At 45.2% G+C, this 22,225-nt stretch overlaps 1 protein-coding gene across 2 annotated transcripts in view; it reads right to left on the reverse strand.

Annotated features, from left to right (window-relative positions):
• Positions 1 to 3,005: 3,005 nt before the first annotated feature.
• The window catches only part of LOC117902715 (dual specificity tyrosine-phosphorylation-regulated kinase 2), a 48,594-nt gene continuing 29,374 nt past the window's right edge, over positions 3,006 to 22,225 (reverse strand). For both annotated transcript variants that reach the window (XM_034814277.1, XM_034814278.1), the window contains 7 exons: positions 15,760 to 15,977; positions 15,009 to 15,360; positions 14,400 to 14,572; positions 14,060 to 14,337; positions 7,357 to 7,495; positions 7,114 to 7,285; positions 3,006 to 5,755 (listed from right to left, as the gene is read on the reverse strand). In XM_034814277.1, the coding sequence (XP_034670168.1) occupies positions 4,713 to 5,755; positions 7,114 to 7,285; positions 7,357 to 7,495; positions 14,060 to 14,337; positions 14,400 to 14,572; positions 15,009 to 15,360; positions 15,760 to 15,783 (2,181 nt within the window). In that variant the 5' untranslated portion in view covers positions 15,784 to 15,977 and the 3' untranslated portion in view covers positions 3,006 to 4,712. The remainder of the gene's footprint in view (positions 5,756 to 7,113; positions 7,286 to 7,356; positions 7,496 to 14,059; positions 14,338 to 14,399; positions 14,573 to 15,008; positions 15,361 to 15,759; positions 15,978 to 22,225) is intronic.

Below are 22,225 nucleotides of genomic sequence, written 5' to 3' on the forward strand. Positions count from 1 at the left end.
TTTTCCCAGATCCCCCGAACATTACTGCGGCGGGTATAACGTCTAATCAACTAATCCATCAATCAGTTTATCAAATTCCCATTTCATCGCCGGCCTCACTTCACCAACATTTCACTTTCCGACCCCGCCGAACAGCCAATTATCTGAAGCCCCCCGAAATGCAATTCTAGAAAAGACTCAGCTCCCTTCAAGTAGCGATTGCATAATCGGCTAGCGCCAGAGCCAGAGAGCTTATCAGGTTGGGCTTTGTGCCCAAGCAGACAATGATAATGGCCCATGATGATACTAGGGTTTCGGTCTGGGGCCCGCTCGCCGGTTGTCCAAGTCATTGACTGCAGTCCAAAAGACTCTCCTCGGGTCTTTTGTAGCTTTTGTGTGCTTAAACTTTATTTGATGGCTTTCTTTGTTGACCGATCGGATCGGGCTGTGAGAAAAACCTTTACACAATATCCAAATCGGTGGAAAATATTTTCACCTGCTCCCGGGCTGGATTGAATTGTTTGCACAATCCCAAGAGATGTACGATGTATTCGGGAAAGGAAGTTAACCCCTTGTCAAATCAATTTCTAATTACTTGATTTTTAATTTCTTTTTTCTTCATGGCTACTTCAGGTTTTCTTCTCTCTCTTTCCCTCTCTTCGCGAGTATCTTCAGGTTCATGTTTTTATAATTACTTCCCACACACAGCGCCAGTTTTGATTGATAATTGCCAATTTCGCTACTTTTTGAATGGCATGCCATCAACATTTTGCTCCCAGGGTCAAACGCAATTAGAGACAAATGTCCAGTGGCAGTTGGGATTTTGTCTTCAATCCATTACATCCATCCGAGGGTGTAAATGTTTGTGACTCTAAATTGGTAGTGGGATCATTCCACAATATCTTTATAAGTAAGTATCTTTATATGATCCACAAAGCCTTGCCCTCGCTATATCCTAAACCGCGTTTCTGGCCTCCGGCAAAGACATTTATGTGTGCCTGCAATTTATTTTTATGGCAAACGATATAAAAGTAGCTGCTCCCTCTCACAAAATTTGTGAACAAGTGACCTCATGGGTAGTTCCAAGAAAGAAAGGAAAAACCATAGGCAGAGATCAGCGAGAAAAGTTCTCTCAAATGACCTTCGATTAGAGCCTAAATTATTTGCACTTTCAAAGGCAAGCTGCAAATAATGATGAATGGGTAACCAATGGACAGCCATATATCTGGCGAAGATTAACCGAAAAACAAAACCGATTGCCAGACAGTCAGACAACAAAAACTGAAACACCGAAAAAGACTAAATGCTTTACAAATAGCAACAGCAAACTGCTTGAGGGAGAAAGACTTTCACCTTGCGACGAATAATCAGAAGAAGAAAGAAAAAATATAAAAACACACAACGGAGAAAAAGAGGCAGACAAAGTCGAAGCAGAAGCGGCCTTCGAGAGAGGAGAGCCTCCAACTCCAGCTCCATGCCACGGACCCGAAACCAAAACGAACCGATCCGAGCCCGACCTGCGATGGCCTCACCTGGCAACAAGTGGGCATCAGTCGACGACATCCATGAGGGGATCATGAGGAAGAAAGGCGCTGAAGAAGCCACCGCAGCGGCCGCACGTCAATAAACCTTTGACTCAATGACGCTTGCGGCCTGTGCTTATCACTCGCTGGGGCCGAACCCCTCATCGGGGGAATCGGTTCGGTGTGATCGTGAGCTGGCAACTTTTACTTTTCATTCAAGAATGAGGCTGGCTCTTCGGCGCATCTGGGATTAAGTCATATTACTGATCCGTAGCGCGCACTTAGAATTCTACTTTCCCCTGAGTCCCACGCACCACTTGGAAGACAAAAGTGAAAACAAAACGCTGTGCATTTGAAGCTGTCAAGCTGATGACTGACCGAAGATCTTCAAGTACAATACAGTACAGTAGGGCTGAGTGTTTCTATTTGGGCTTGCTCAGGGTTCCAAGTCATTTTGGATAATTATCTAATGGTTGAAGGACATTAAAATTCTTGTGGAACGATCGCCTTAAGTTATTGCCGCTAAATGCCGCTTTAAATGCAAACAAAATTTACAAAATATACAAATCTTAGCTCCACACTGAAATTGGCAACTCTGCTTAGACGCTGTCGGAAATTGCATAAAAATTAATAACGCAAACATCAAGAAAGATACAAAAAATACCATCGAATTAGTAGCAAAAAACTAAATGAACCAACGCTAAGAGCCCCCCGGGCATCCCAAATGGTGTCGCGTGGAATCGTTATTACCGACACCATCGTTGGGAAAGAAGAAGAGGCGATAATAAAATAAATGAAAAATGAATAAAAATGTTTGATAACCCATAACAGCTTCCGTTTGAATTCAATTGACTGCGTCGATGGAAATTTGACTAAACAATGCACTTACTTAACATGCCAGAGACCCAGAGTAGAGACCCCAGAGCCAGAGTAAAATATGAAATAAGGAAAACTTCTCTTGACACTGAAAAGTCGACCGTTAGTTTTTTGTGTAAAATATTTTTTTGTCATAAAATTTGCTACATGCGCACGCCTAAAAGTATGCCAAGGGAACGGACGTGGGTTTGATTTACTCTCTACATATTACACATCGTAGAGTACTCGTACTCGTACATCTATACAGTGGGCGAAGATGCCTCCAAAATGAGTGGATACGAAAGGATATCCTTGATATGACTGTTCGAAAATGATAGCAGTTACTCTCTGTTGCTTGTAACTCATCAATGTCAAGTCATTAAAATCCAAATAAATATTTTTATATATATATTTGTATTGTTTCCTGGCCTTCCAATAAAACTTGCCATTTTGAGTACATAATTTTGTTCATTTATTCCTTTTTTTGTTGAAATTGTAATTGATTACATGTTGTCGCTTTCTCGTTTTGTACAACTAATATGCTTCATTAATTTAAAATTGATAATATGTACGTACGTATATGTATTTTTGTAATTATAAGTAAATTTCCATGTTTATGGTTTTCCTTCATTTAGTTTAATATTAAGACTAAACGTTAAATTCGAACACACTTTGTAAATCAAGGGCTTTGCTGTTGGTTTTACTTCTGTCAAAATCCATAATAAAACACATAATAATACATTGAATAAAGTATCGGATATACGAGTACATACATATACGAGTTACGACGAGTGGCAGACAAAACATTTATAAATAATACGAAACAAGCTCCAAGGATCGCAGCTCTATACATAGATACTTTACGAGTCGGATGAGTACATTCTATATGGTAAATATTAGATATTGTAGAGTCTAGTGCGGTATATCCAAAAGTCATGAGCAAAAGTTGCAATTTGTTTACAGTGTTATCTAAACTTACGGCATTACGGGGTTACAAACATCGCTCTAGCGACAGTCTAGACTCGTTAAACACACACTTTTAGCCAGCTCAAGTGGCTGCGGCCAAACTGTTTTATTTTACTTTAAAATGAACAAACTGTAATTTGAATAAAATTGTATTTATTTGCTTGATTTACTTCCGCTAATACGGTTTACATATATGAAGATGTGGCGCTCTCTATAATTATTGTACCGACATTCCTTTCTGTCCATTTTAATTCTTCCAATTATTGTGGTATTGGCCATGGGTTTGTTGGTTTATCTGCACAAATGATTTCTATGCCTAGAGTTATAGTAAATCTAAATCTTTATTAAATATGCGTTTTTCGTTAAATTATGACATGTATTCCGTGCGGATGGGCCGTTACTCGTTGTGTACATACAAAGGTCGTAGTACTTCATTCATTCTCATGCAAAATTTATCATGCAACACGCTTATTGGGGGTTCGCTGTGATGTGTGGGTTGGCCGAATCGAACCCAACCCCCGAGCCACTAACTTACGAATAAATTTACAATTAAAGATACATAGATTAATATGTGTATGTATATAGATACATTTCAGTTTTGCATATGTAACTAATAACAGCCTTGATACTGTTGCAAAAGACATGGAAGCTGTATGAAATTGTTACAGATTTGAGTCGCACGCAAAGTGACCCTAAAAATACGAGTATACGAGTACATATGTATGCATGTTTGGGGAATCGGGATACTGGGGGATTTGGGTATGCGTTGGGTGAATCGTTACAAATGTTTGCTACATCTTATGTTTAGTATGGATATGCCATAACTTATAGACTACATTTAGGGTATGGTTGTTCCTTTGAGCTGGCTTCTGTTTTCGTGATTTTTGTTCATGTTGAATACACTTTTCGTGCAGCAGAAACTGGGCAACACCTTGCCACGGTTCTGTTTGGAAAATGGAGGGAAGAAAATACTTTCGGGGGAGAGGTTTGGAGAATACGATTTGGGGCGTGAATACATTTGGCTATGGCAGTAGCGAAATAAAATAGTTTTGGGGAAACTTAAAGAATACTGCAAAGTGCTGCAAGGACCGCAAGGGGACTATCCTAGAGATATTTCGATTTCGAGTGGGGGGATTATGTTTTGGAGTGGAAGTGGGAGTACAACAGCATTGCGCTCACAGACAAATACAGGGCGCACATTTACATCTTTCAATGTAGCTTATACTAGGCCAGAACTGGAACCTAGTTCTTTTCCATGTTCTGCTATTGCTCCTCCTCGCGCTCCTTGACGGCTGCGCACTGCTGTGGACGCCACTTCTAGCTCCAGAAATCCATCATGTTGACCAGCTTGCATTTTTTGAGCTCCAGCTTGGTGGGGCGGGCTCGGAGTCAAGCTCTCCCAAAGATGGCTCTGTCGGAGACATCGCCAGTGGACTGAGAGTGCGACATGGCACCACTGGCCGTTCCATTGATCGCCGGCTGGCCGACGGCTGCATGGTGATGGTGATGATGGGTTGCCGTGGCAATCGTGGCCGTCGACGCGTTGTGGTGGCTCACATTGTGGTGATTGTGCGCCAGAGTCGAGCTGCCGTACTTGGAAGATGCGCCCACATTGCTGACCCCGTTCAGATGCTTCCTGGTGGCCGCCGAGGAGACGTGGTGGGTGCTGCCGCTGCCCACGCCCCCGTAGATGCGGTGCAGCGAGTACTGCTGCACGGACTCCAAATCGGAGACGCTCGAGGTGATCTTGGAGCGCACCGCCACCTTCTGCATGCTGTTGTACTTGTCGCCGGCGCTCAGCTTGATGTCGGGCAGGTGTCCATTCGACTGGGCATGACTGTGGCTCGTGTGGTTGATGTGATTGCTGTGGCTGTGACTCTGCTGCTGTGGCTGCTGCTGCGGCTGCCTGGACTTGGTGGTGGTGATGGCCGCATTGCTGACTGCAGTGGTGCTGGTGATGGAGGCCACCACGGGCCCACCGCTGCCCGGCGAGATCTCTGCAAAGTTGTAGCAGGAGGACTTCTGGGAGACGCTGTTGAGGCCCGAGCTGGAGGAGCTGCTCGACATGCGGCAGCTGCGATGGCGACTGGAGGCGGAGGGCTGTAGGAATTCGTGATGGGCCGCCTCGTCGGGCGTCATGCGCTCCGCGGGATCCCACTCCAGGCAGCGCTGCAGGAAGTCAATGAAGTACCGATCCTGGCAGTGCAGAATCTGGGCCAGCGACTTGCTGCCCGGCGCCCGCTTCCGCCCCTTGGTGTTTGTGATGCAGCGCGGCGCATCCCTCGAGTCGAAGAACAAACGCCGACGCCTGGCCACCGAGATGAGCACCTTCGGCGGCAGTCCCAGCACCTCCATAATGCAGGCCAACTGCTCCACCTCGTTCTCGCCGGGAAAGAGCGGGAAACCCGTGTATAGCTCGGCCAGAATGCAGCCTGCAAGAGAGAGAAAGAGACAGCCAAATTAGTATTGATTTTCGGCGGGGTTTGACGCATTTTTCGGGCGGTCAGACAAGCGCATTGACCTTGACTCTGTGCCGGGCACGTGTCCTGTCCGTGTCCATTATTTGCAATATTTATTTCCACTGCACTTTCTAATGGACTGCATTGACGGAGGCTGCTGACTCATGGGGCGAGATGTCACAGCAAATATTGCTAAATGAATGACTTTGGTTTGTTTCTGTACCTTCTGACTCAACCAATTTCTTTGAACTGCTATTGCCAGTCAATTTATTGAAGATGTAATTGATGTCGATAACCGCTGAGCAAACAGTGTGGGTAAAAATAATGCTTTGCTTTGAGGGCAGACCTACTAAAGCTCTTCCCTGTTCAAACAGAGCAGCCTGCGACCTACTTTATCTAATGAAGCTCAAAGCAATCAAAACCCACACGTATGTACATAGATACTCTCGCCTCACATACATATGTTACAGTTGCTTCAATGGAGAACCGAGGAGCACAGAACAGAGACCACTTGGAATTTGTTAAGAGCTGACATTATTCAACACGTAACCCATTTCCCTTCCCCGCTCGGGTGTGCTCAGATAACCAAGCACACGGACACACACATGGCCACACCACACACACGTGAAGCAGGCCAAGACAGCGGCTAAAAATAAACCGAGATGGTTTTTATTAGGCTCCGGCTTCAGTCGTTCAACCTCTAACCTCCTACCTCCCTCGTCCCACGTCCTGCGCACATTTAATGAGTCTTTTGTTGCTGTTTCTCTCTGGCAGGAGCCCACGATATTTTCCTAACGCTGACCGGACGTGGCTGTGTGGTCGGAAATGGGCGCTAAAAGGATGAGCGTGGTGGCCAGGAAGTGCCATTCCAAGTGGGGCCAAGAGTGGGGCCTGCGCTGGGCAAAATTATTGTATACATAAACTTCAAGTGGGGGCACTTGTTGAGTGTCCGCCACCTCTGCCGATATTCTCTTTGTCCCGTCTGGAGGTCCTTTACAGCCTTTGCCTGTTGCTGCTAATTGGCATGGTGCGTGTTGCTACACTCGACTGAGCTCTGGGCGGGACTTGGCCAAGTCGATTGAACCGACGGAAATTTGCAGTGGAAGTGGGAGTGGGAGCGGGCGTGACCCACAAACCCACAGCCATAGAAGCTCTAGCAATAGCAGGTGTACACCATAGAATGCTTAATATTTGATTAGTTTCCCACAATATCTATGGGTATTTATGGGGCCAGAGAGTGTGCAATAAATTTGAGTGCCAAATGCAGAGCAGCGTTTAAACTTTCATGACGTTCCACCCGGCAGAATGTTTCTAATTAAAATTGGACTCACCCAAGCTCCACATGTCAATGGCGGTGCCATATTGCAGGCCTAGAATCACCTCCGGGGAGCGATAGAATCGCGACTGGATGTACGTATAGATTTTGCGATCCACGTAGCAGGAGCTGCCAAAGTCGATGACTTTGATGGAGCTGCTGCCGCGCTGTTTGAGCAAGATGTTTTCCTACAGAAAGTACAGAAAGCTCTGCGTAAGACGAGGGATATTCAAAGAGGATAAACTGATTAAATACTTACCGGCTTGAGATCACAGTGAATGATGTTTTCCTTGTAGAGCAGTCGCAGGCACTTCACAATCGAATTGCAGAAGCGCCGAATCAGACTCATGCTGAATCCATTGTAGTTGTTCTTCTTGATCAGCTCATACAGGTTCAAGCTGCAAAGACAAAGAGAGAGGGATAGAGATTGGGAGTTAGTGGAGTCCTTTCCTTGTACTCCTGCACGGAGGCAAGTGAAATGACGGCTGTGCCGCTTAAAGCCCGCCCTGGTGCACCGACAACACAGGGCAACATGTATTGAATTAATTTCCATTGCATGTCGGGCACGAATTTAGGTTCATTCAACATTCTGCCGTTCGACGTCAGCAGGTGAGGTCGGAACAACCTTATGGACAATGTCGGAGCAGCCAACAGACAACGATGGAGCAAAAAAGAGCAAAAGCACACTGGCATTCAAGCAATCAATTCGCAGACTTCCATCCACTCAAATTAGGCAAAACAAAGATTAGGAAATCGCAAATTAAAGATCTCATCCAGCACTAAATTATTGAAAGAATAATAAGGTACAACGACTTCAGTTTCTAAAATGTTTCAACCACTGTACTTGCCCCCCATTTGTATCTTGTTTTGTCAACCCATTTGCTGTGTTTCCTGAATGGGTTTTTGCATTCGCAGTTTCTGCGATTTCTGGCGATTAATTAACTGATAACAAAGGAGCTGCTTTCGACTTCCTCAATGTCAATGCAACCACCAAAGAGACAACCAAACTGCGACCCACCTCCCATCTGCGAGGAATAACCAAAAGTTGATCAATGGGAAAGTTTGGTCAATTGATGACACATCATGGTCATGGGCACAGATGATTGATGAGTTTCTGTGGCAACCACAGAGTTTCATCTCTTCTTTTCCTGAATATTCCATAAATTGCTACAGATTTTCTTCCATTCATCCTCTTTCTAATGCTAAACTTATGAAGTCGCCTGCCCTGGAGCTGCGAATATTATCCGAAGGAACCGAAAGTGCTATCAATAACTTCATCGCCTGTTCGTGAGTGCTGCTTTGACAGGCTTGACCCATATATGTGTGTGTGTAGAGAGATTGCGAATGCCGAAAGCAATAACTGGCGATGGCATGAAAGGCGGATGTGTGTGTGTGTGGGTGTCAGGTCAAAGTTGATGAATGTGAAAGGTTAAAGAGAAGGAACATGAATGTTGCTGAATATATGCACCCATCCCACGCAAATATGTAGAAATTGAGGCTTAAAGCCATGTTCTACAACTTGTTTATGGGGTAATCCAATTAAAATTTATGTCAGCCGCCATTTCTGCGCTTTTCCTTTTCCCTCGAGCACACATTTGTGTATCTACATACGAGCTGCTAAGTGCGCCTAAAAGCCCGCTAAGCTGATTGGGTTTAAAAAGAGGCGTCAAGGCCATTTGTCTTCCCCCTTAAGCCACATAATGGCAGGGCATGGATGACTGTAGAGTAGCGAGAGCGCACACCACACCGCAAAGGTCACGGGGCTTTTAATTTGAAAACTTTTTCAATGCACAGGCGCCTGAAAGTAGGCACTGCGAAATGCCAAAATGGCAAGCTTAAAGTGCTTTAAAGCATGGACTGCCATTGATTTTGCTGGCCAACTATTGGCAGACAGACCGGGACAGGGTCGGGCCGGGTTCGGGCATATAACAAACCAATAAGAAAATCATCAAAATGTCATAATTTCAATCGGCCCAGTACATACTCGTACTCGTATGCTTGCTGGAATGCACATTGTAACTGCATTATGACATGCCACATAGAACCAATGTCAAAAGTCCGTGAATCTGCCATGAACTTGAGAATGGCTGGCGCACAGGCTGTGGCACCGGCTGGTGGGGCGGGCTGGGCGCTTTTTTCCGTGCCGAAATTCCGTTGGTAATTTGATTGATTTGCTCCAGCGCCCTGCACCCTGCACCCCGATGCTACTGCAGCTGCAACATGCAACTGTAACGAGCCACTAATGCCTGCATTTAGCACACCCAAAGGGCAGGAAAATAGAGGGGCAGAGAGAGTGAAAGTGAACAGAATGGATAAGAATACGCCCACCATAAACAACATCAAGTTCGAAGGTCTATTCAATATCTCTAACTCAATCTGTACGACGTGTACGAGTATCTGTGTATCTGTCACCGACACGACGGTTTGGGGATTGCGGATACGAGTATACGAGGAGCAAAACACATTTTTCATGGCTTATTTCAGGGCTGTCAATTGGCCACAAATGAACTTGTCGCCGCACCGAGAACTGTGTCACCTTTTGCGCCGGGAAACTTTTAGGCAAGTTTCAGCATAAATTCGAAATTGGTTTTCTTGGGGAAAGTGAAAAGATTGCCTTGAAATTGATTGACAAGCGAAGACTGGGACCGGACTAGGAGGCCTCTATCTGTGCTGGTGTCCTGATTTGCATAAAAAATTCCACCGCGTGAGTGGAGCAGTAGGTGGAATACATTAGGGGATATCGATTGCCGTGAAATTTCATTAAATATTAAAGAATATTCCTGGAAAATATTGAAAGTAAATCCTATTTCATATAATTTTCCCTTAAATAACCATAAATATTCGAGTTGAGCAGCTTAAACCACGGAACACAGGCGAAAAAGCCTCCTGAATTAATGATGCTCTGTCCCTGAATCTGTGGGACGTTGGCTGGGACTCTGTGCCGTGGCTCGACCTTGGCTTGACGGCCCAAGGCCTTAATCCCAAACAAAATATCTCTCGTTTCTATTCGTTGTGTGGCATTTTAATTATTCGACGGTCCTGTGACAGTCGGCAGAACCCAACCATTAATAATCACAGAGCTGCAAGAGACATTCCACCAGAGAGAGAGAGAGTGTGTGGGGAGTAGAAAAGTAGTAGCTACTTTACCTTTCATCAGATGGCAAATAACTTGGCCTTGGCCTTGCTACTGCTCCTGCCTCGTCCTGGCAACCTCCCGTTGGGCGATGGCAAACAAACCCAATGCTCGGGAAATGTCAATTAGCTGTAATTACTGTGCCATGGCACGGCATAATAATAACCTACATCAACATCTACGTAGACAGTCGTGCTGGGTTTATTCTCTGGGTAACTCAATCCACAACAGGATCTCTGTCGTCCCTGCTGCTCCGTCCTCATCCTCCTCTAATTGCAATTTACACGCGCACTAAGTGCAAAAATTAATTTAAAAAAGTTGACTTGCAGGACTCTGCTCATTTGCATGACCACGCCCCTGCATGCCCCATGCCCCATGCCCCATGCCGCATGTTGCATTTTAATTAAAAATCATTTCAGTTGGTACATTTTATTTTTCCCAGAATGAAACCCAAGTGACGGCGATGACGCGTCCACGTCTCCCTTCAGGGGCGGATGTCACTGCCACACGCAGGGAGGCAGCCTGTCAGAAATAGTCAATTACATGGCCGACGACAGGACAGGGACTAGGACCAGGAAGAGGACGAGCATGTGGCTGCATCTGTTTGCTATTGATCGGCTCTGAGGCGGATGGACTGGCAGTGGGTGTGCGGGCGCCCATAAAGTGGGTCACAAAACGCATAAAAAAGGGAAATTTCCAATTTAATTTAAATGTTCACATGGTGCATATGCATTCACCAGCACGAGTACAAGCGCAGGTGTTGTCGGCACTTTGGACCAACAGGAAGCAACCCATTCCGGAGGCAGTTGAAAGCCTTTCAATAGTTTAATTAACTTTGATTTATGCGTTGATTTTAAAAGGTATTTTCAATGAATTCATAATTTAATTTCCATTTACATTTACAATTTTAAATCCATTCAAAAAGTGAATTTATCAGAATTAATTCCTCATAAATAACGACAACATTTAAGGATTTAAAGGGCCTGCAGAGAAGCCATGAAACTTCTGCTTTGGCCTGAGGGATTGTCTCTGGATTTTGGATATCCTCGGTTATCCTGTATTTAAATTCCATTTCAAAAAGCAAACAAAATTAATTCCCCATAGATTATTGAAATTAAATCTTGACACATGACATGGCCAACAACCAACGAACAACAAGCGCCGAGAGAGCGGGCATGGAGGACTCCTCTCCCGCTACGCTGCCTCCCCCCAGGCAACATTAGGCTGCAATTTATGTGCCTTCAGGCGCACACCCACACGGTGACAGGGCCAGAAACTTGGCCACATCCACAGGGCAGCAGTGCCATGTTCTTGGCGAGAAAGCGGCGTCATCGTCGTTGGGACAATATGCTGCATAGTTATAGGCGCCCCGTATGATCTGTGTGTGGCCGCCCTCTTGCTCGCTGTCTTTGGCACTTTGGTGGCTCCCATTTTATCGCTGTCGCTGTGAATTATGTGGCTCATAATGCTTAAACAAGTCCCAGGCGAGCCTGAAGCTGCCACCTGCCAGGGTCGAATGGAAGGAAAACCATCCAAATGTTTGCCCGGCATTGTGTGTGTGTCTGTGCGAAAATGTGTCACTTGACGTCAATTTAGTTTTTACCATCCTCCGCAGTGCGCTGCTGCTCTCTGTCCTTTTTGCGAAATTAAGTCCTTGAATGAGTGGGAGTGTGTGTGTCACTTTGGGGACACAGTCACAGATTAGGTTTCATATTTGCAGAGGCACCTCTGCCCCTCTGCCCCTCTGAGCTCGTGTAAGAGCAGCCTGCTAATTAGTTAATCAGCTTGGCTGAGCTTCCCTGCCATGGAGGGACTTCCACAAAGCGTAAATTTTACTTGTGCTAGTCGAAAGGCAATGGCTGTAGCCGGTATTCAGCGAGTACACTGCTGTAGCTCAAAGGCGTACCATCATTTTTGCCAGAATTCAAAAGGGAAGTAATTTTTTTGATGCTTTATGATGCTCACTTTGCTTTCCTCTCTCTCTCCTTTCAGTAAATTCCGCATTATTTGTACTAATTTTCTTTGATCTGTAAATCTTTCAAAGAACATTCCTTGGCTCAAGTGAACCTTAAACATTTGCAGACATTCCTATCCTCCTACCATACAGCCCCAAAAATGTTTTCTTAGTCCTAACCCACTAATCCAATCAGCCAAACTAAATCTGTCTTTGGCCATGGGAATTTTTCATGAGAGGCATGCAAATTAAATTGCGTGCACGTAAATTTAATTACGTAAAACTTAGCATACAATTTGTTTACTCGTTCAAAACAAACTTTAAAACTTGCCACCGGGTTGTCAATGCGGTTCCCTCCACGCCACACCCCAGAGCCGTATTGCCTCCTCGGACCTCACTCGGACAAAGTTTTCTCATTGCGGGAAAACTTCTTCAGGGGAAAAGCACAAAAAAAAGAACAAGTGCGTCCTCGAAGAAACAAGCAAAAGCAACGATTTTGCGGCTAATTAGTTGCAAGGCAAATAATTAATTAAATTTCCGTCCAGGCGATGGATGGATGATGAAGTAAACGATTCAATTCGGTTGCTCCATCGATTGCCGAGTGTTGTCTGCAATTAGAGAGGGGGCAGGGCACTTCCCCGATGGCGTGCCACTAGCCCATTCGAATTTAGAGACCCCCCAAATCAGTGCTCTAAAATGTCAACTGGATGTAGCCTCAAAATGCAAAGAGCGAAAAACTTTTGTAGGCTGGCAATTAAGACAAATTAGTCACCGGCGACTGACGGAAATGTCAGAGGCACCGGAGAGGGAAACACACAACACAAAACAGGACGACCTTCGATGTTCGCTTTCCACCAACTTCCAGTATGGCTGTTGCATCGCGTGCTGCTCAGCTCATGATGTATTTGCAACGAGTATTATTTTTACCATATTTGCGTTGCTCGCTGTCTAAACTTTGACATGCCCACATGCAGTGAGTTCCGGTCCCAGTCCCAGTCCCAGACCCGCTGTAATATCAACACCTTATGTTCCCTGTTCGGGCTCAGGGCATGCCAATCAATTAGATTTCTACGACATGCCCCTGCTGATCCATCTGATCCATCAAAGAACATGCCCAGTGCAAGGGTGCAACAACAGGTCGGACGGCACACACTCGTATGCCCAAAGGAGGCGTGCCGCAGGTTACTGCGCCTGCAAGTAGGCCACACACAACACACACAACATTCAACGCTCAAATTGAAATTGATAGCCGAGCGCCGCCTGCGGTGGGTGCACTTGATTCAGATTGTGTCTGCGTCTGCCGCCTGTTTGCGCTTTTGTGGCATGTAAAATTGCGGCAGGAAATTAAATAGAAATTTATATTGTTTACAGTTTGCCCGGAAAATGTTGGTAGGAAATCGCATTAGAGCGGGGGGAGTGCGATCTGAATTATAGCCCACTGTACATACTTCGTCTATAAAATTAAGAGTTCCACTTATGAGCATTTATAAAGAGACCATAAACAGAACCGAACCATAACATACACGTACACGATAGCAATAAAACTTAACTGTGGAACAATGAAGCAATCGCATATGTGAGGCAAAAAGGACTTTGAAAAGTTCGAAGCAACATCCATTCGAATGCGTGCTAGGCACTTGGAAGCATGGAAATTAATAATAGCCACAATTTGATGGCCAGCCAACACGCAACGAAAGTTGGCACAAATAATTGGCAGTATGTTAATAGAAATGCGAGTTATACGCGCTTTTAATTGAAGACTCAACCAGAGTCGAGTATTGTGTAGTATTTCGTGACTGTCAGCCAAAGCTGAAGGCAAAGGTTAATCTGCATTGACGTCACAGCTGAGAGAAACGTGACTGGCACTCGACTCACCTCATCAGCTCGAAGGTAATGCATAGATGTTTGCGGAAATATGTGTAGTCCAGCATGTGGATGACATTGTGAGATCCATCCGCATCCTTCTCGCGCAGCTCGTCGAGTATGTTCAGCTCAACGACGGCCTGGTTGAGGAAGCGCTTCTTGTTCCTTATGATCTTGATGGCCACGTGTGTGTTTGTCTTGTGGTCCAGTGCGCGGATCACCTGCCCGAAGCTGCCCTTGCCAATTACCTCCAGAATCTCGTAACGAAAGGCTATGTGATCGTGTTCAATCTGCGAGTAAAGAGAAGTCTACTTAGTAATGATTGTACGGGATAAATCGGTGATTCACTTACGATCTTATAGTTGCCATTATCATCGTCATAGCCCAGATTTGTGGTGTTGGCTGTGGGGGCGGGCTTGTTGTAGTTCTTGCTGGCGTGCTGGCCAAAGTACCAGACCTCCTTGTACACTTTGAGCTCCTCGAACTCCAGATCGGTCAGGTAGTTGCGGAACTTCTTCACCAGCTCTGTGTAGAGAAATGGAAATATTAGAGATATTTGGGGGATAATTAAAATGTTTTAAGTGATATTTGGTTTAGATTTTGTTTGCTTTTTCACACATTTGCATTCCCTTTTTGCATTTGTGAATAGAAAAGGCAATTAAGAATTCTCCCATGTGGCAAACGCAGCACTCTAAAATCCCCCCCATTGACCCTGACCTCAATGCCAGTTTTATTTTCTACAAAATTATATAAAATTAATTAGTGAGCAGAAGAGGAGCAGTGGTCCAGCTGTAGGGCATCCTCATCCTTTGCTAATTGGCATTGAGCTTCAGCCAGGCATTCGGCAGCCCCAGAGTGCCATACCCATGATGGCTTCTTCCGCACTTCCCATTGAAGGCTATCCTCCCACACTCTCTCGCACTCCCCATTTGGGATACTTTTGGCTTTGGTTTTTGCTTACCAGATGGCGTCATGGGCGTGTTGCACTTGAGCTCGGCGCTGCCAGTGCTGCTGGCCGAGTTGCCGGAGCTGCCGCTGCCGCTGCTGCTGTTGGACTTGGTGGATGAGCCGCGCTCGTTGCCGCCGTTGCTGCTGTTGGTGGTCGACGAGGAAACGGGAGAGCCAATGTTGTTGTTGTTGTTGTTGTTGCTGTTGCCATTGAGGGACGTCGTTGTGGTGACCGCCTCATTCACTGCCACATGGTTGTTGTGGCCATCCAGGCCACGCCGCGTCCCATTGCAGAGCTGAGGCAGGTCCAGGCGGGAGCTGGAGAGCCGCACATCGCGTCGCAGCTTCTCATTGTCCAGCTGGATCTGTGGAGCAGACGAAACGAGTTCCATGAAACATTTGCATTCTCCCGAACCGCAGCTATTGAGATATTCCTCTTTGAGGATATCGTAGCCCGAGAATCGATGCCCCAAATAGAGGCTGATGAAGCGTCTGATGTTTGTACGCCTCCGATTCGAGTTCCACTTCATTTTACAATATTTATTTATTTTTTTATATTTATTGAAATTTGTATATATGAGAGAAAATTCAAATTTTGTTCATGTTTTAAATTTTATTTTAGAGATTTTGTTATATGGGAAATTTGATTAAGTTTTAGATTGAAAATACTTCAAATTGAAAGTAAGGAGACACCAAAATTTGTTTCTTTAATATTTATTCAAGCCTGAATTTAATGATTTAAACTGTGATTAAAACCGACTTACCGGCATTTCGCATCGATCCAACATGGTGGTGATATTTGTGTGTATTGTCGATTGTATCCAGAACAAGATACTTATCCAAGAATGGTAGCCCGCTTAACCGCTTAACCGGTTGAGTTCTCTCCACTTCTCCACTCCTCCAATGTTTTACCTATTGATAACTTTCGGGGTGATTTGTCTCTGGGGCGCACATTTGCATTTGTTTTGGTTGTTGGGGCCAACTGCAAAAGTAAAGAAAAGAAAAAGTATTAAAATACGAATTCAAAACAAAAGGTTGTTGAATTTGGTGGCGGAAGCACGATTTAAGCCCTTGACTTTTAACCCTTTAACCGCCGCGGGGGGTGTGGACCGGTAAGCAGCCAACCACAACGAGAAGTCAAAGAAATATCATTATAATAAATAATAAAGCATCGGCAGTGAGCAGTGCGCATTCCAAGTGCACACCATAAATAAAGCGCAAAGCACTGTTCGATAAATGGCAGAGAGAGAGAGAGAAACGCCCCCGCAATATCAATGACATGTCAGGGCACAGACCATAAAACGAACCCAGCCCAAGCACCAGACCAGTCAGTCCAGAGTCCATGGCAGTTAGCAGATTTCATTGTCAAGGCGGTTGGTTCTCGACTGCGCGACGACAAGCGGCGTCATCAAAAGCCCAAAAACTTTGTTCATATTTTCTACTTCCCCCATTGGGTCGTAAAGAGTCTTCCAGGTAGAACCGCTCTGGAGCCAGAACCAATTGTAGAACCCCCAAAAAACCATTCCCAGTTGCCTGTTCCCATTCCCCCAAGTGCAACGGCTGACAGGCATAAAAACTTGGAAACCCAAAGTCATGGCCAATTACGAACCCTTTCCGACCCCTCACCTGCTTTATGGCTCGTTGTGCATTTGCCAGTCGCCTTCAATATGCATAATAATCCTCCCTAAACCCTTTCGACAGTCTACACAACTCGGGAAGCCACCCCTGAGGTAGGGCAAGTGCAGCGAAAAGGTTAAGTTTGTTTGATAAGTTGCCTTATGAATAGAGGCATAATGACAGCGTGGACTGTGCTGCAGGTATACTCGTTGAAGCATCGCTCACAATTAGTCGATAGCTCGAACAGGTTCCCACATTTCAAGGTACCATCGACAGTTCCTAGATTCCCATTACCATTTTCTTTTCCATTATGTTTTTTCTTCATGTTTTTCCTCGGCCTGGCCTGGGTGCTTTCCATCCGCAGTTAAATTTATTGGCTTTTAAAACTTTTCTGTCATAAAATGATAATTTACAGCATTCGCTTTCCTCATCAAACTCGACAGTTGCCGGTTCACGACAGTGGGAGTGGGAGTGGAAGTGGAAGAGTTAGAGTTCAGTTTTGGGGCTTTTCTGGAGTTTTTCTATATTTCAAAAAGTATTTCGCTGTTGTCTGCTTGTTAAGTCGTTTGCGTTGCCTGCTTTTTGCCCTTCTTTTTGCTGCAGACTCGAGCAGGCATTCACTCAGTCAGTCAGTCAGTCAAACTGTCTGGCTGTCATTAAATGCACTTTTTGGGTTTGCCATTTCTCTGCCTGTTTGACTCTTGCAATTTGTGTAGAAAGCCAAGAGTTGAGAGACAGAGAGAGACCCAAAGAGTCGGGCCACGGGTTAGGTCTGGGTCTGGGCGTAATTTGATAAGCGAAAGTTTTTTGAACCCACCTAAGCCGCCGCAAGGCTGTGACTAAATTTAGACCGTACCGTTGAAAAGGTGTCGCTGCTGACGGCCACAATTCCTCATTGTTCTCTTTCATATTTAAATGACAAATCAATTGAGACGTTCATAGATACAGACACAATTGGCGATTGTGCGCTGGGCGTCAATTGTAATTCATTCCAACAATTACACGCCTCGGAAATCGATTGCTTGATTTTGCATTGATTTCAATTGAAGAAAAAAACCCCAAGATCTTTTATAGCGTTTGTCATTGGTGCGACACCCACCCGATATCTGAGATACAAATCTGCAATTTCTATTAATGCCATTGAAACAAAAATGTCAGACTCAATGCTGTGGTGTCTGTCTGACGAAGATGTCTTTGGCCGAGCTCTGTTCGGGTTGCTCTGGCCTCGAGCTGGCTTTCGTGATTTTGCCCTGAATAATTGTGGTGTAGGTAAGGCAAGTATTCGTACTGGAAAACCTCCAAACAGCAACTCAATACCAGATCACATTTCAAATCGAAGGAGCTGGCTGAAATCCACTGACTCACAGAGAAGTTTTCGGACAATGCACAACGAGAAAAAGAAACCAAAGTGCGAGTGTGTTCTGTTGTCACCCTCTAATTACGTTACGTCTGGAGCTCAGCCCGAATGAAAGTCGACCCCCAGTGAACTTTAAAAACCAGTAATTTAGTTACCATTTTTTATTGCTCCCCATTGCATAATATGACCCACTCTAGAGCTGCCTGCTCCGCGCTGACCCATCGCATTAAAACACATAAAATATGAAGCCATTAATTTGAAATTTCTACGTCAAGTGTCGGCAGACCCCCAAAACATAATAGTACCAGAAGGAGATGGAAATTGGCCACTCAAAGTAATTGAGTTGCACTAAACAGAAATTTCGTTGCTTGTCTTCGGAATTAATGATCAGATGCCCAGATGTGAGCAGGAGGAGAGGCTGCCGGAGGAGATGCGACGGCAATGGCAATAAAAATGTCCAGAAATTAATGGGAATAATTTGTCAATTTATGGGCCAGTGTCTTATTTTGACAAGCGAGAGAAAAAGCAACCACAAACATCCGAAATAGTAACCAAATTTGTGCATTTATTCCGACAAGTGCTGCACTCCTCCAAAAGCTTTGACTGTCTGTGGTTTTTGTTGTTTAATAAATGTCAATTGCTTACTGAGGCGGCGAATTTGTTTGTGCTTCTCTTTTCGTTATTGAAGATGTTTGGGTGGCGTGGCGGGGGGAGGGAAATTCAGAAATAAATAAACTAAAAGCAAAACAACAAAACGTGACATTTGGTTGTTGACTTTTGACACTTGCCATCATTTTGGGCAGACTCGATGCAAGATTTATGTACGAGTACGTACGAGAGTCGCTGACTCGACAGATCTTCGTGTAAATAAACTTCTCCCGCTTTTTGTTTATTTTCATTATATTTATTTTGCATAGCAAAATGCACCATCGACTACGGCTGCAAAATGTCAGCCCGATGTTGAATGAAGGAGTGCTGCTGCTGTTGCCATTTGTACGTGTCGTCGGTCTGCAGGGAAGTGTCATCTCCGATCACCAAATTTGGGCATTGCCCAGCAAAATGCCAAGAGGAGAGATTCCATTTGGAGTCCATCTCGATGGCCTCAACGTGTCAGTAAGCTGTCCAGAACTCGACTGGGCATTGTCCGGTTTAGTTTATTAATGAAAAAGTTTCCCTTTGATTTCTTGATGCCTCAAGTGACGCCTCAAGTGACGCCGCCTGCCAAAGGTCCGAAATTCCTCATATTATTATTCATATTTTATTCGATAGATTTACAAGCGGCACATGCATGAAATTGAAAACGTTTCCAGCCTATTGTTCCATCGGTTTTTGTTGATTTGTATGCCAAGCAATTTTTGACACTTTATAGACACTTTATAGAGCTTTGATCTTTTGCTTTTATGGCTTTGAGGAATGCCAGACACAATCGGAGTTTAATGGGGGAACGACAGAACAGGCGAGAACCGGGTTTGGTGGCCATTCCTTCCATAATTTCCACTGTTCTGGCATTCATGAGATGCAATTCCGCTTGCAATGGCACCTCTGTGGCACACTCCACCTCAACGCGACACGAGTGTCTACCCAGTCATAACAAATTTCATAATCGCTTCACACATAAAGAGCACCAACCATTTGCATTGCTTTCTTTGCTCCCGCCATAATATGCAGTAATTTTTGAGCAATTTCAGCGAGCACTGACTGAGAGATATGCATGTTGGGGGCGTATTTTTCATGCAAATGTGGCACCACTTCGATGCGCGGGGGTAGGGGGACATTTGGCACACGTGACCCACTTTCAGGGCACCTTCCGAAAAGGGAGGGTGGCGCGCGGGTTCCTCCATTTAATTATAGGGCAGGGCACACCCGCGAAAGGGGCAAAAATAAAGCATCATTTGTCACAAAATTTCGGCTAACTATTACCTCGCGTGGCCCAGAAAGAAAATAGAAAATAAATAGAAAATGAGCACAAAGAGAGTGCCAGCCAACAGGCGGCGAGCAGCCAGCCAGGCGACATGCCATAAACATTTTTGCTACATTTAATTTCGCGCAGACATGAAACATAAGTGAAATTCATTATTACGATTATTTTCGCGAGCCAAAAGCAGGCAGAAGCCGGCCACCACCAATCGAGGGGGCATTAACCAGCTAACTAAATGCATGATCCGGTTGTAGCCCCCACACCGCCCCCGCAAATGTGACCCCATAAACCAATGACCCACTAACCCCAACCCTAAGTAATGACCTCAGGCACAAAATGTCAGCTAATCCCGCGGTAAATATTCCAGCAAAGAGGGAAGCCCCAAATGGGCAGCGGAAGTGACCAACGTTCGGCGGTGTATTGGCCGCTGGTCACCGCGAAAAGTGTTGAGCTGTGTGGCAGGCCACAGTTGGGTTAGGTCGTTGCCAGCTGGAATTTTATGCACTCCAGCACTCAGTTGTTCTCAACCATAGAAAATTGGAATACAAGGGCACTCCCTGAATGCCTTAGAACTGCTGTAGGAAGAGCATCCAGAGAGCCACTCGGTCACCTCACAGTACCGAAACACCGACAAGTACCCGCGGTGCGAAAAGCGTTGACCATCCCCCCAGCTGTGGCATGGGACTGCGGTGCGTATGTGTAATGGTGGTCAATGCACTGCTCAAGTTCCAGCCCCATCTAGCGCTTGCTGGTGGAAAAACAATAACAATTTTAATAACTTCCGTTCTAGAAACACTTTTCACTGCCTATCGAGCGTTTGTTCGCTTCGGCTGCACAAAGACAATGGGGGAGAGAGAAATGGTTCAAATGGCGAGGGGAGCCTTTGCCCATAGCAAGTGCAGCAGGTTAACGGCTGCTAGTAGCACTCTCGTGTATGCATTATCGAACCTAACTGGAACAGCTCGTACAACTAGTGTACAGATCGTAAAATAGTTCCCCCCTGCTCTGGGTGAAATGAAGTGCAGTTGAGTTGTCGCTTTTGTTGTCGGAAAATGACAATTAGCTGTCGGTGCCCCTGCTTCGGCTCACGGTTCACTCATTTGACAGTTGACTGCATTTCTCTTTGCCCGCACAAACACAAACACAAACACAAAGGTAAATGGAACACACACACAAAGGAAACAAGCTCAAATGTAGATGCATCGTCGCGGAAGTCTTCCACTGTGATTCCAGATTGAGTAATAAATATACCCAAAGTACTTGTACCCACAGTCGCATCTGTGCAACAGCTGTAGGCAGGCAGACAGACAGACAGACAGACAGGCAGGCGCGTTGCATTGCAAATTTTGGTTAATGGGTCTGTCGACTGTCTGTCGGGGGAAAATGCAGGAAGCGAACCCAAACGAAACTGTTACGATCTGCATCGAAATTAGCCCCCGGCCTATTATTTGTTTTCCAAATAGAGTCAACAACAATGATGAGAGTCAGTCGCGCAGTTCGATCGCTTAGAGGGGAGAACGGGGGCTGGAGATCCCAAGCAAACTTTCGACTTTGATTGATACGAGTACAGGTGAGAGGTGCAGTCGGCCGATCCCTCTCTCGCTGTCTCTCTATAGAAACTTTTGTACAATTTTCAAATACCCTCTGAAAGTAAGCAAAGTCTGTAAATCATATCACAATATTTGTATAGCCCTTTTATAGCACACACAAACAGTCTTTATTACATTCTTCAGTAACATTGCTCCATGCCCATGTGTGTTGGCACTTATTCAATTGGCGGTTAATGGTCTGCGCGGCGTAACCTTAATGTTCATTAACAGAGCGCCTCAAGTTCAATCACACAAAAGTCTCAGGGCACAGCAACAACTACGAAAAAGTATCAACTAATCAAAATGTCACACTTTCCATACACCGAAAGTGGAGAAGAAAACACACACACGACCAAATCTGCTGACAGCTGACAAAACCAAAGCATCCAAAACCAAAAGCAAACAAGAAACAAAAAGTAAACTTTGCAAGCCGAATCGTGGCATACTCTTACAGTTGGGTGAAGGCAAAAAGAGGAGAGAAATATTCTGTAAAATCATCTCATAGAAGTCTGTTGATTATGGCCATTAAGCATATTTTATATCCACTTCCTTCTAGCAAGTATTATACCCTCGGTTAGGGTATCTAAAGGGGTGTGGAAGTGGCGTTGGCACTTTACAATAAGCCATGGAATATGTATACGTATACCCGGAGCAATTGCCAGCTACAACGTGGGGCAGCCGCACTGCTCAGATTACAGCAAAAAGCGGAGGAGAGCGACGTTGACGACTCGCGCGACAATTGCCTCAAC

This window comes from Drosophila subobscura, chromosome U, assembly GCF_008121235.1.
Source record: "Drosophila subobscura isolate 14011-0131.10 chromosome U, UCBerk_Dsub_1.0, whole genome shotgun sequence".
In the NCBI taxonomy this organism is placed as follows: Eukaryota; Metazoa; Arthropoda; class Insecta; order Diptera; family Drosophilidae; genus Drosophila; species Drosophila subobscura.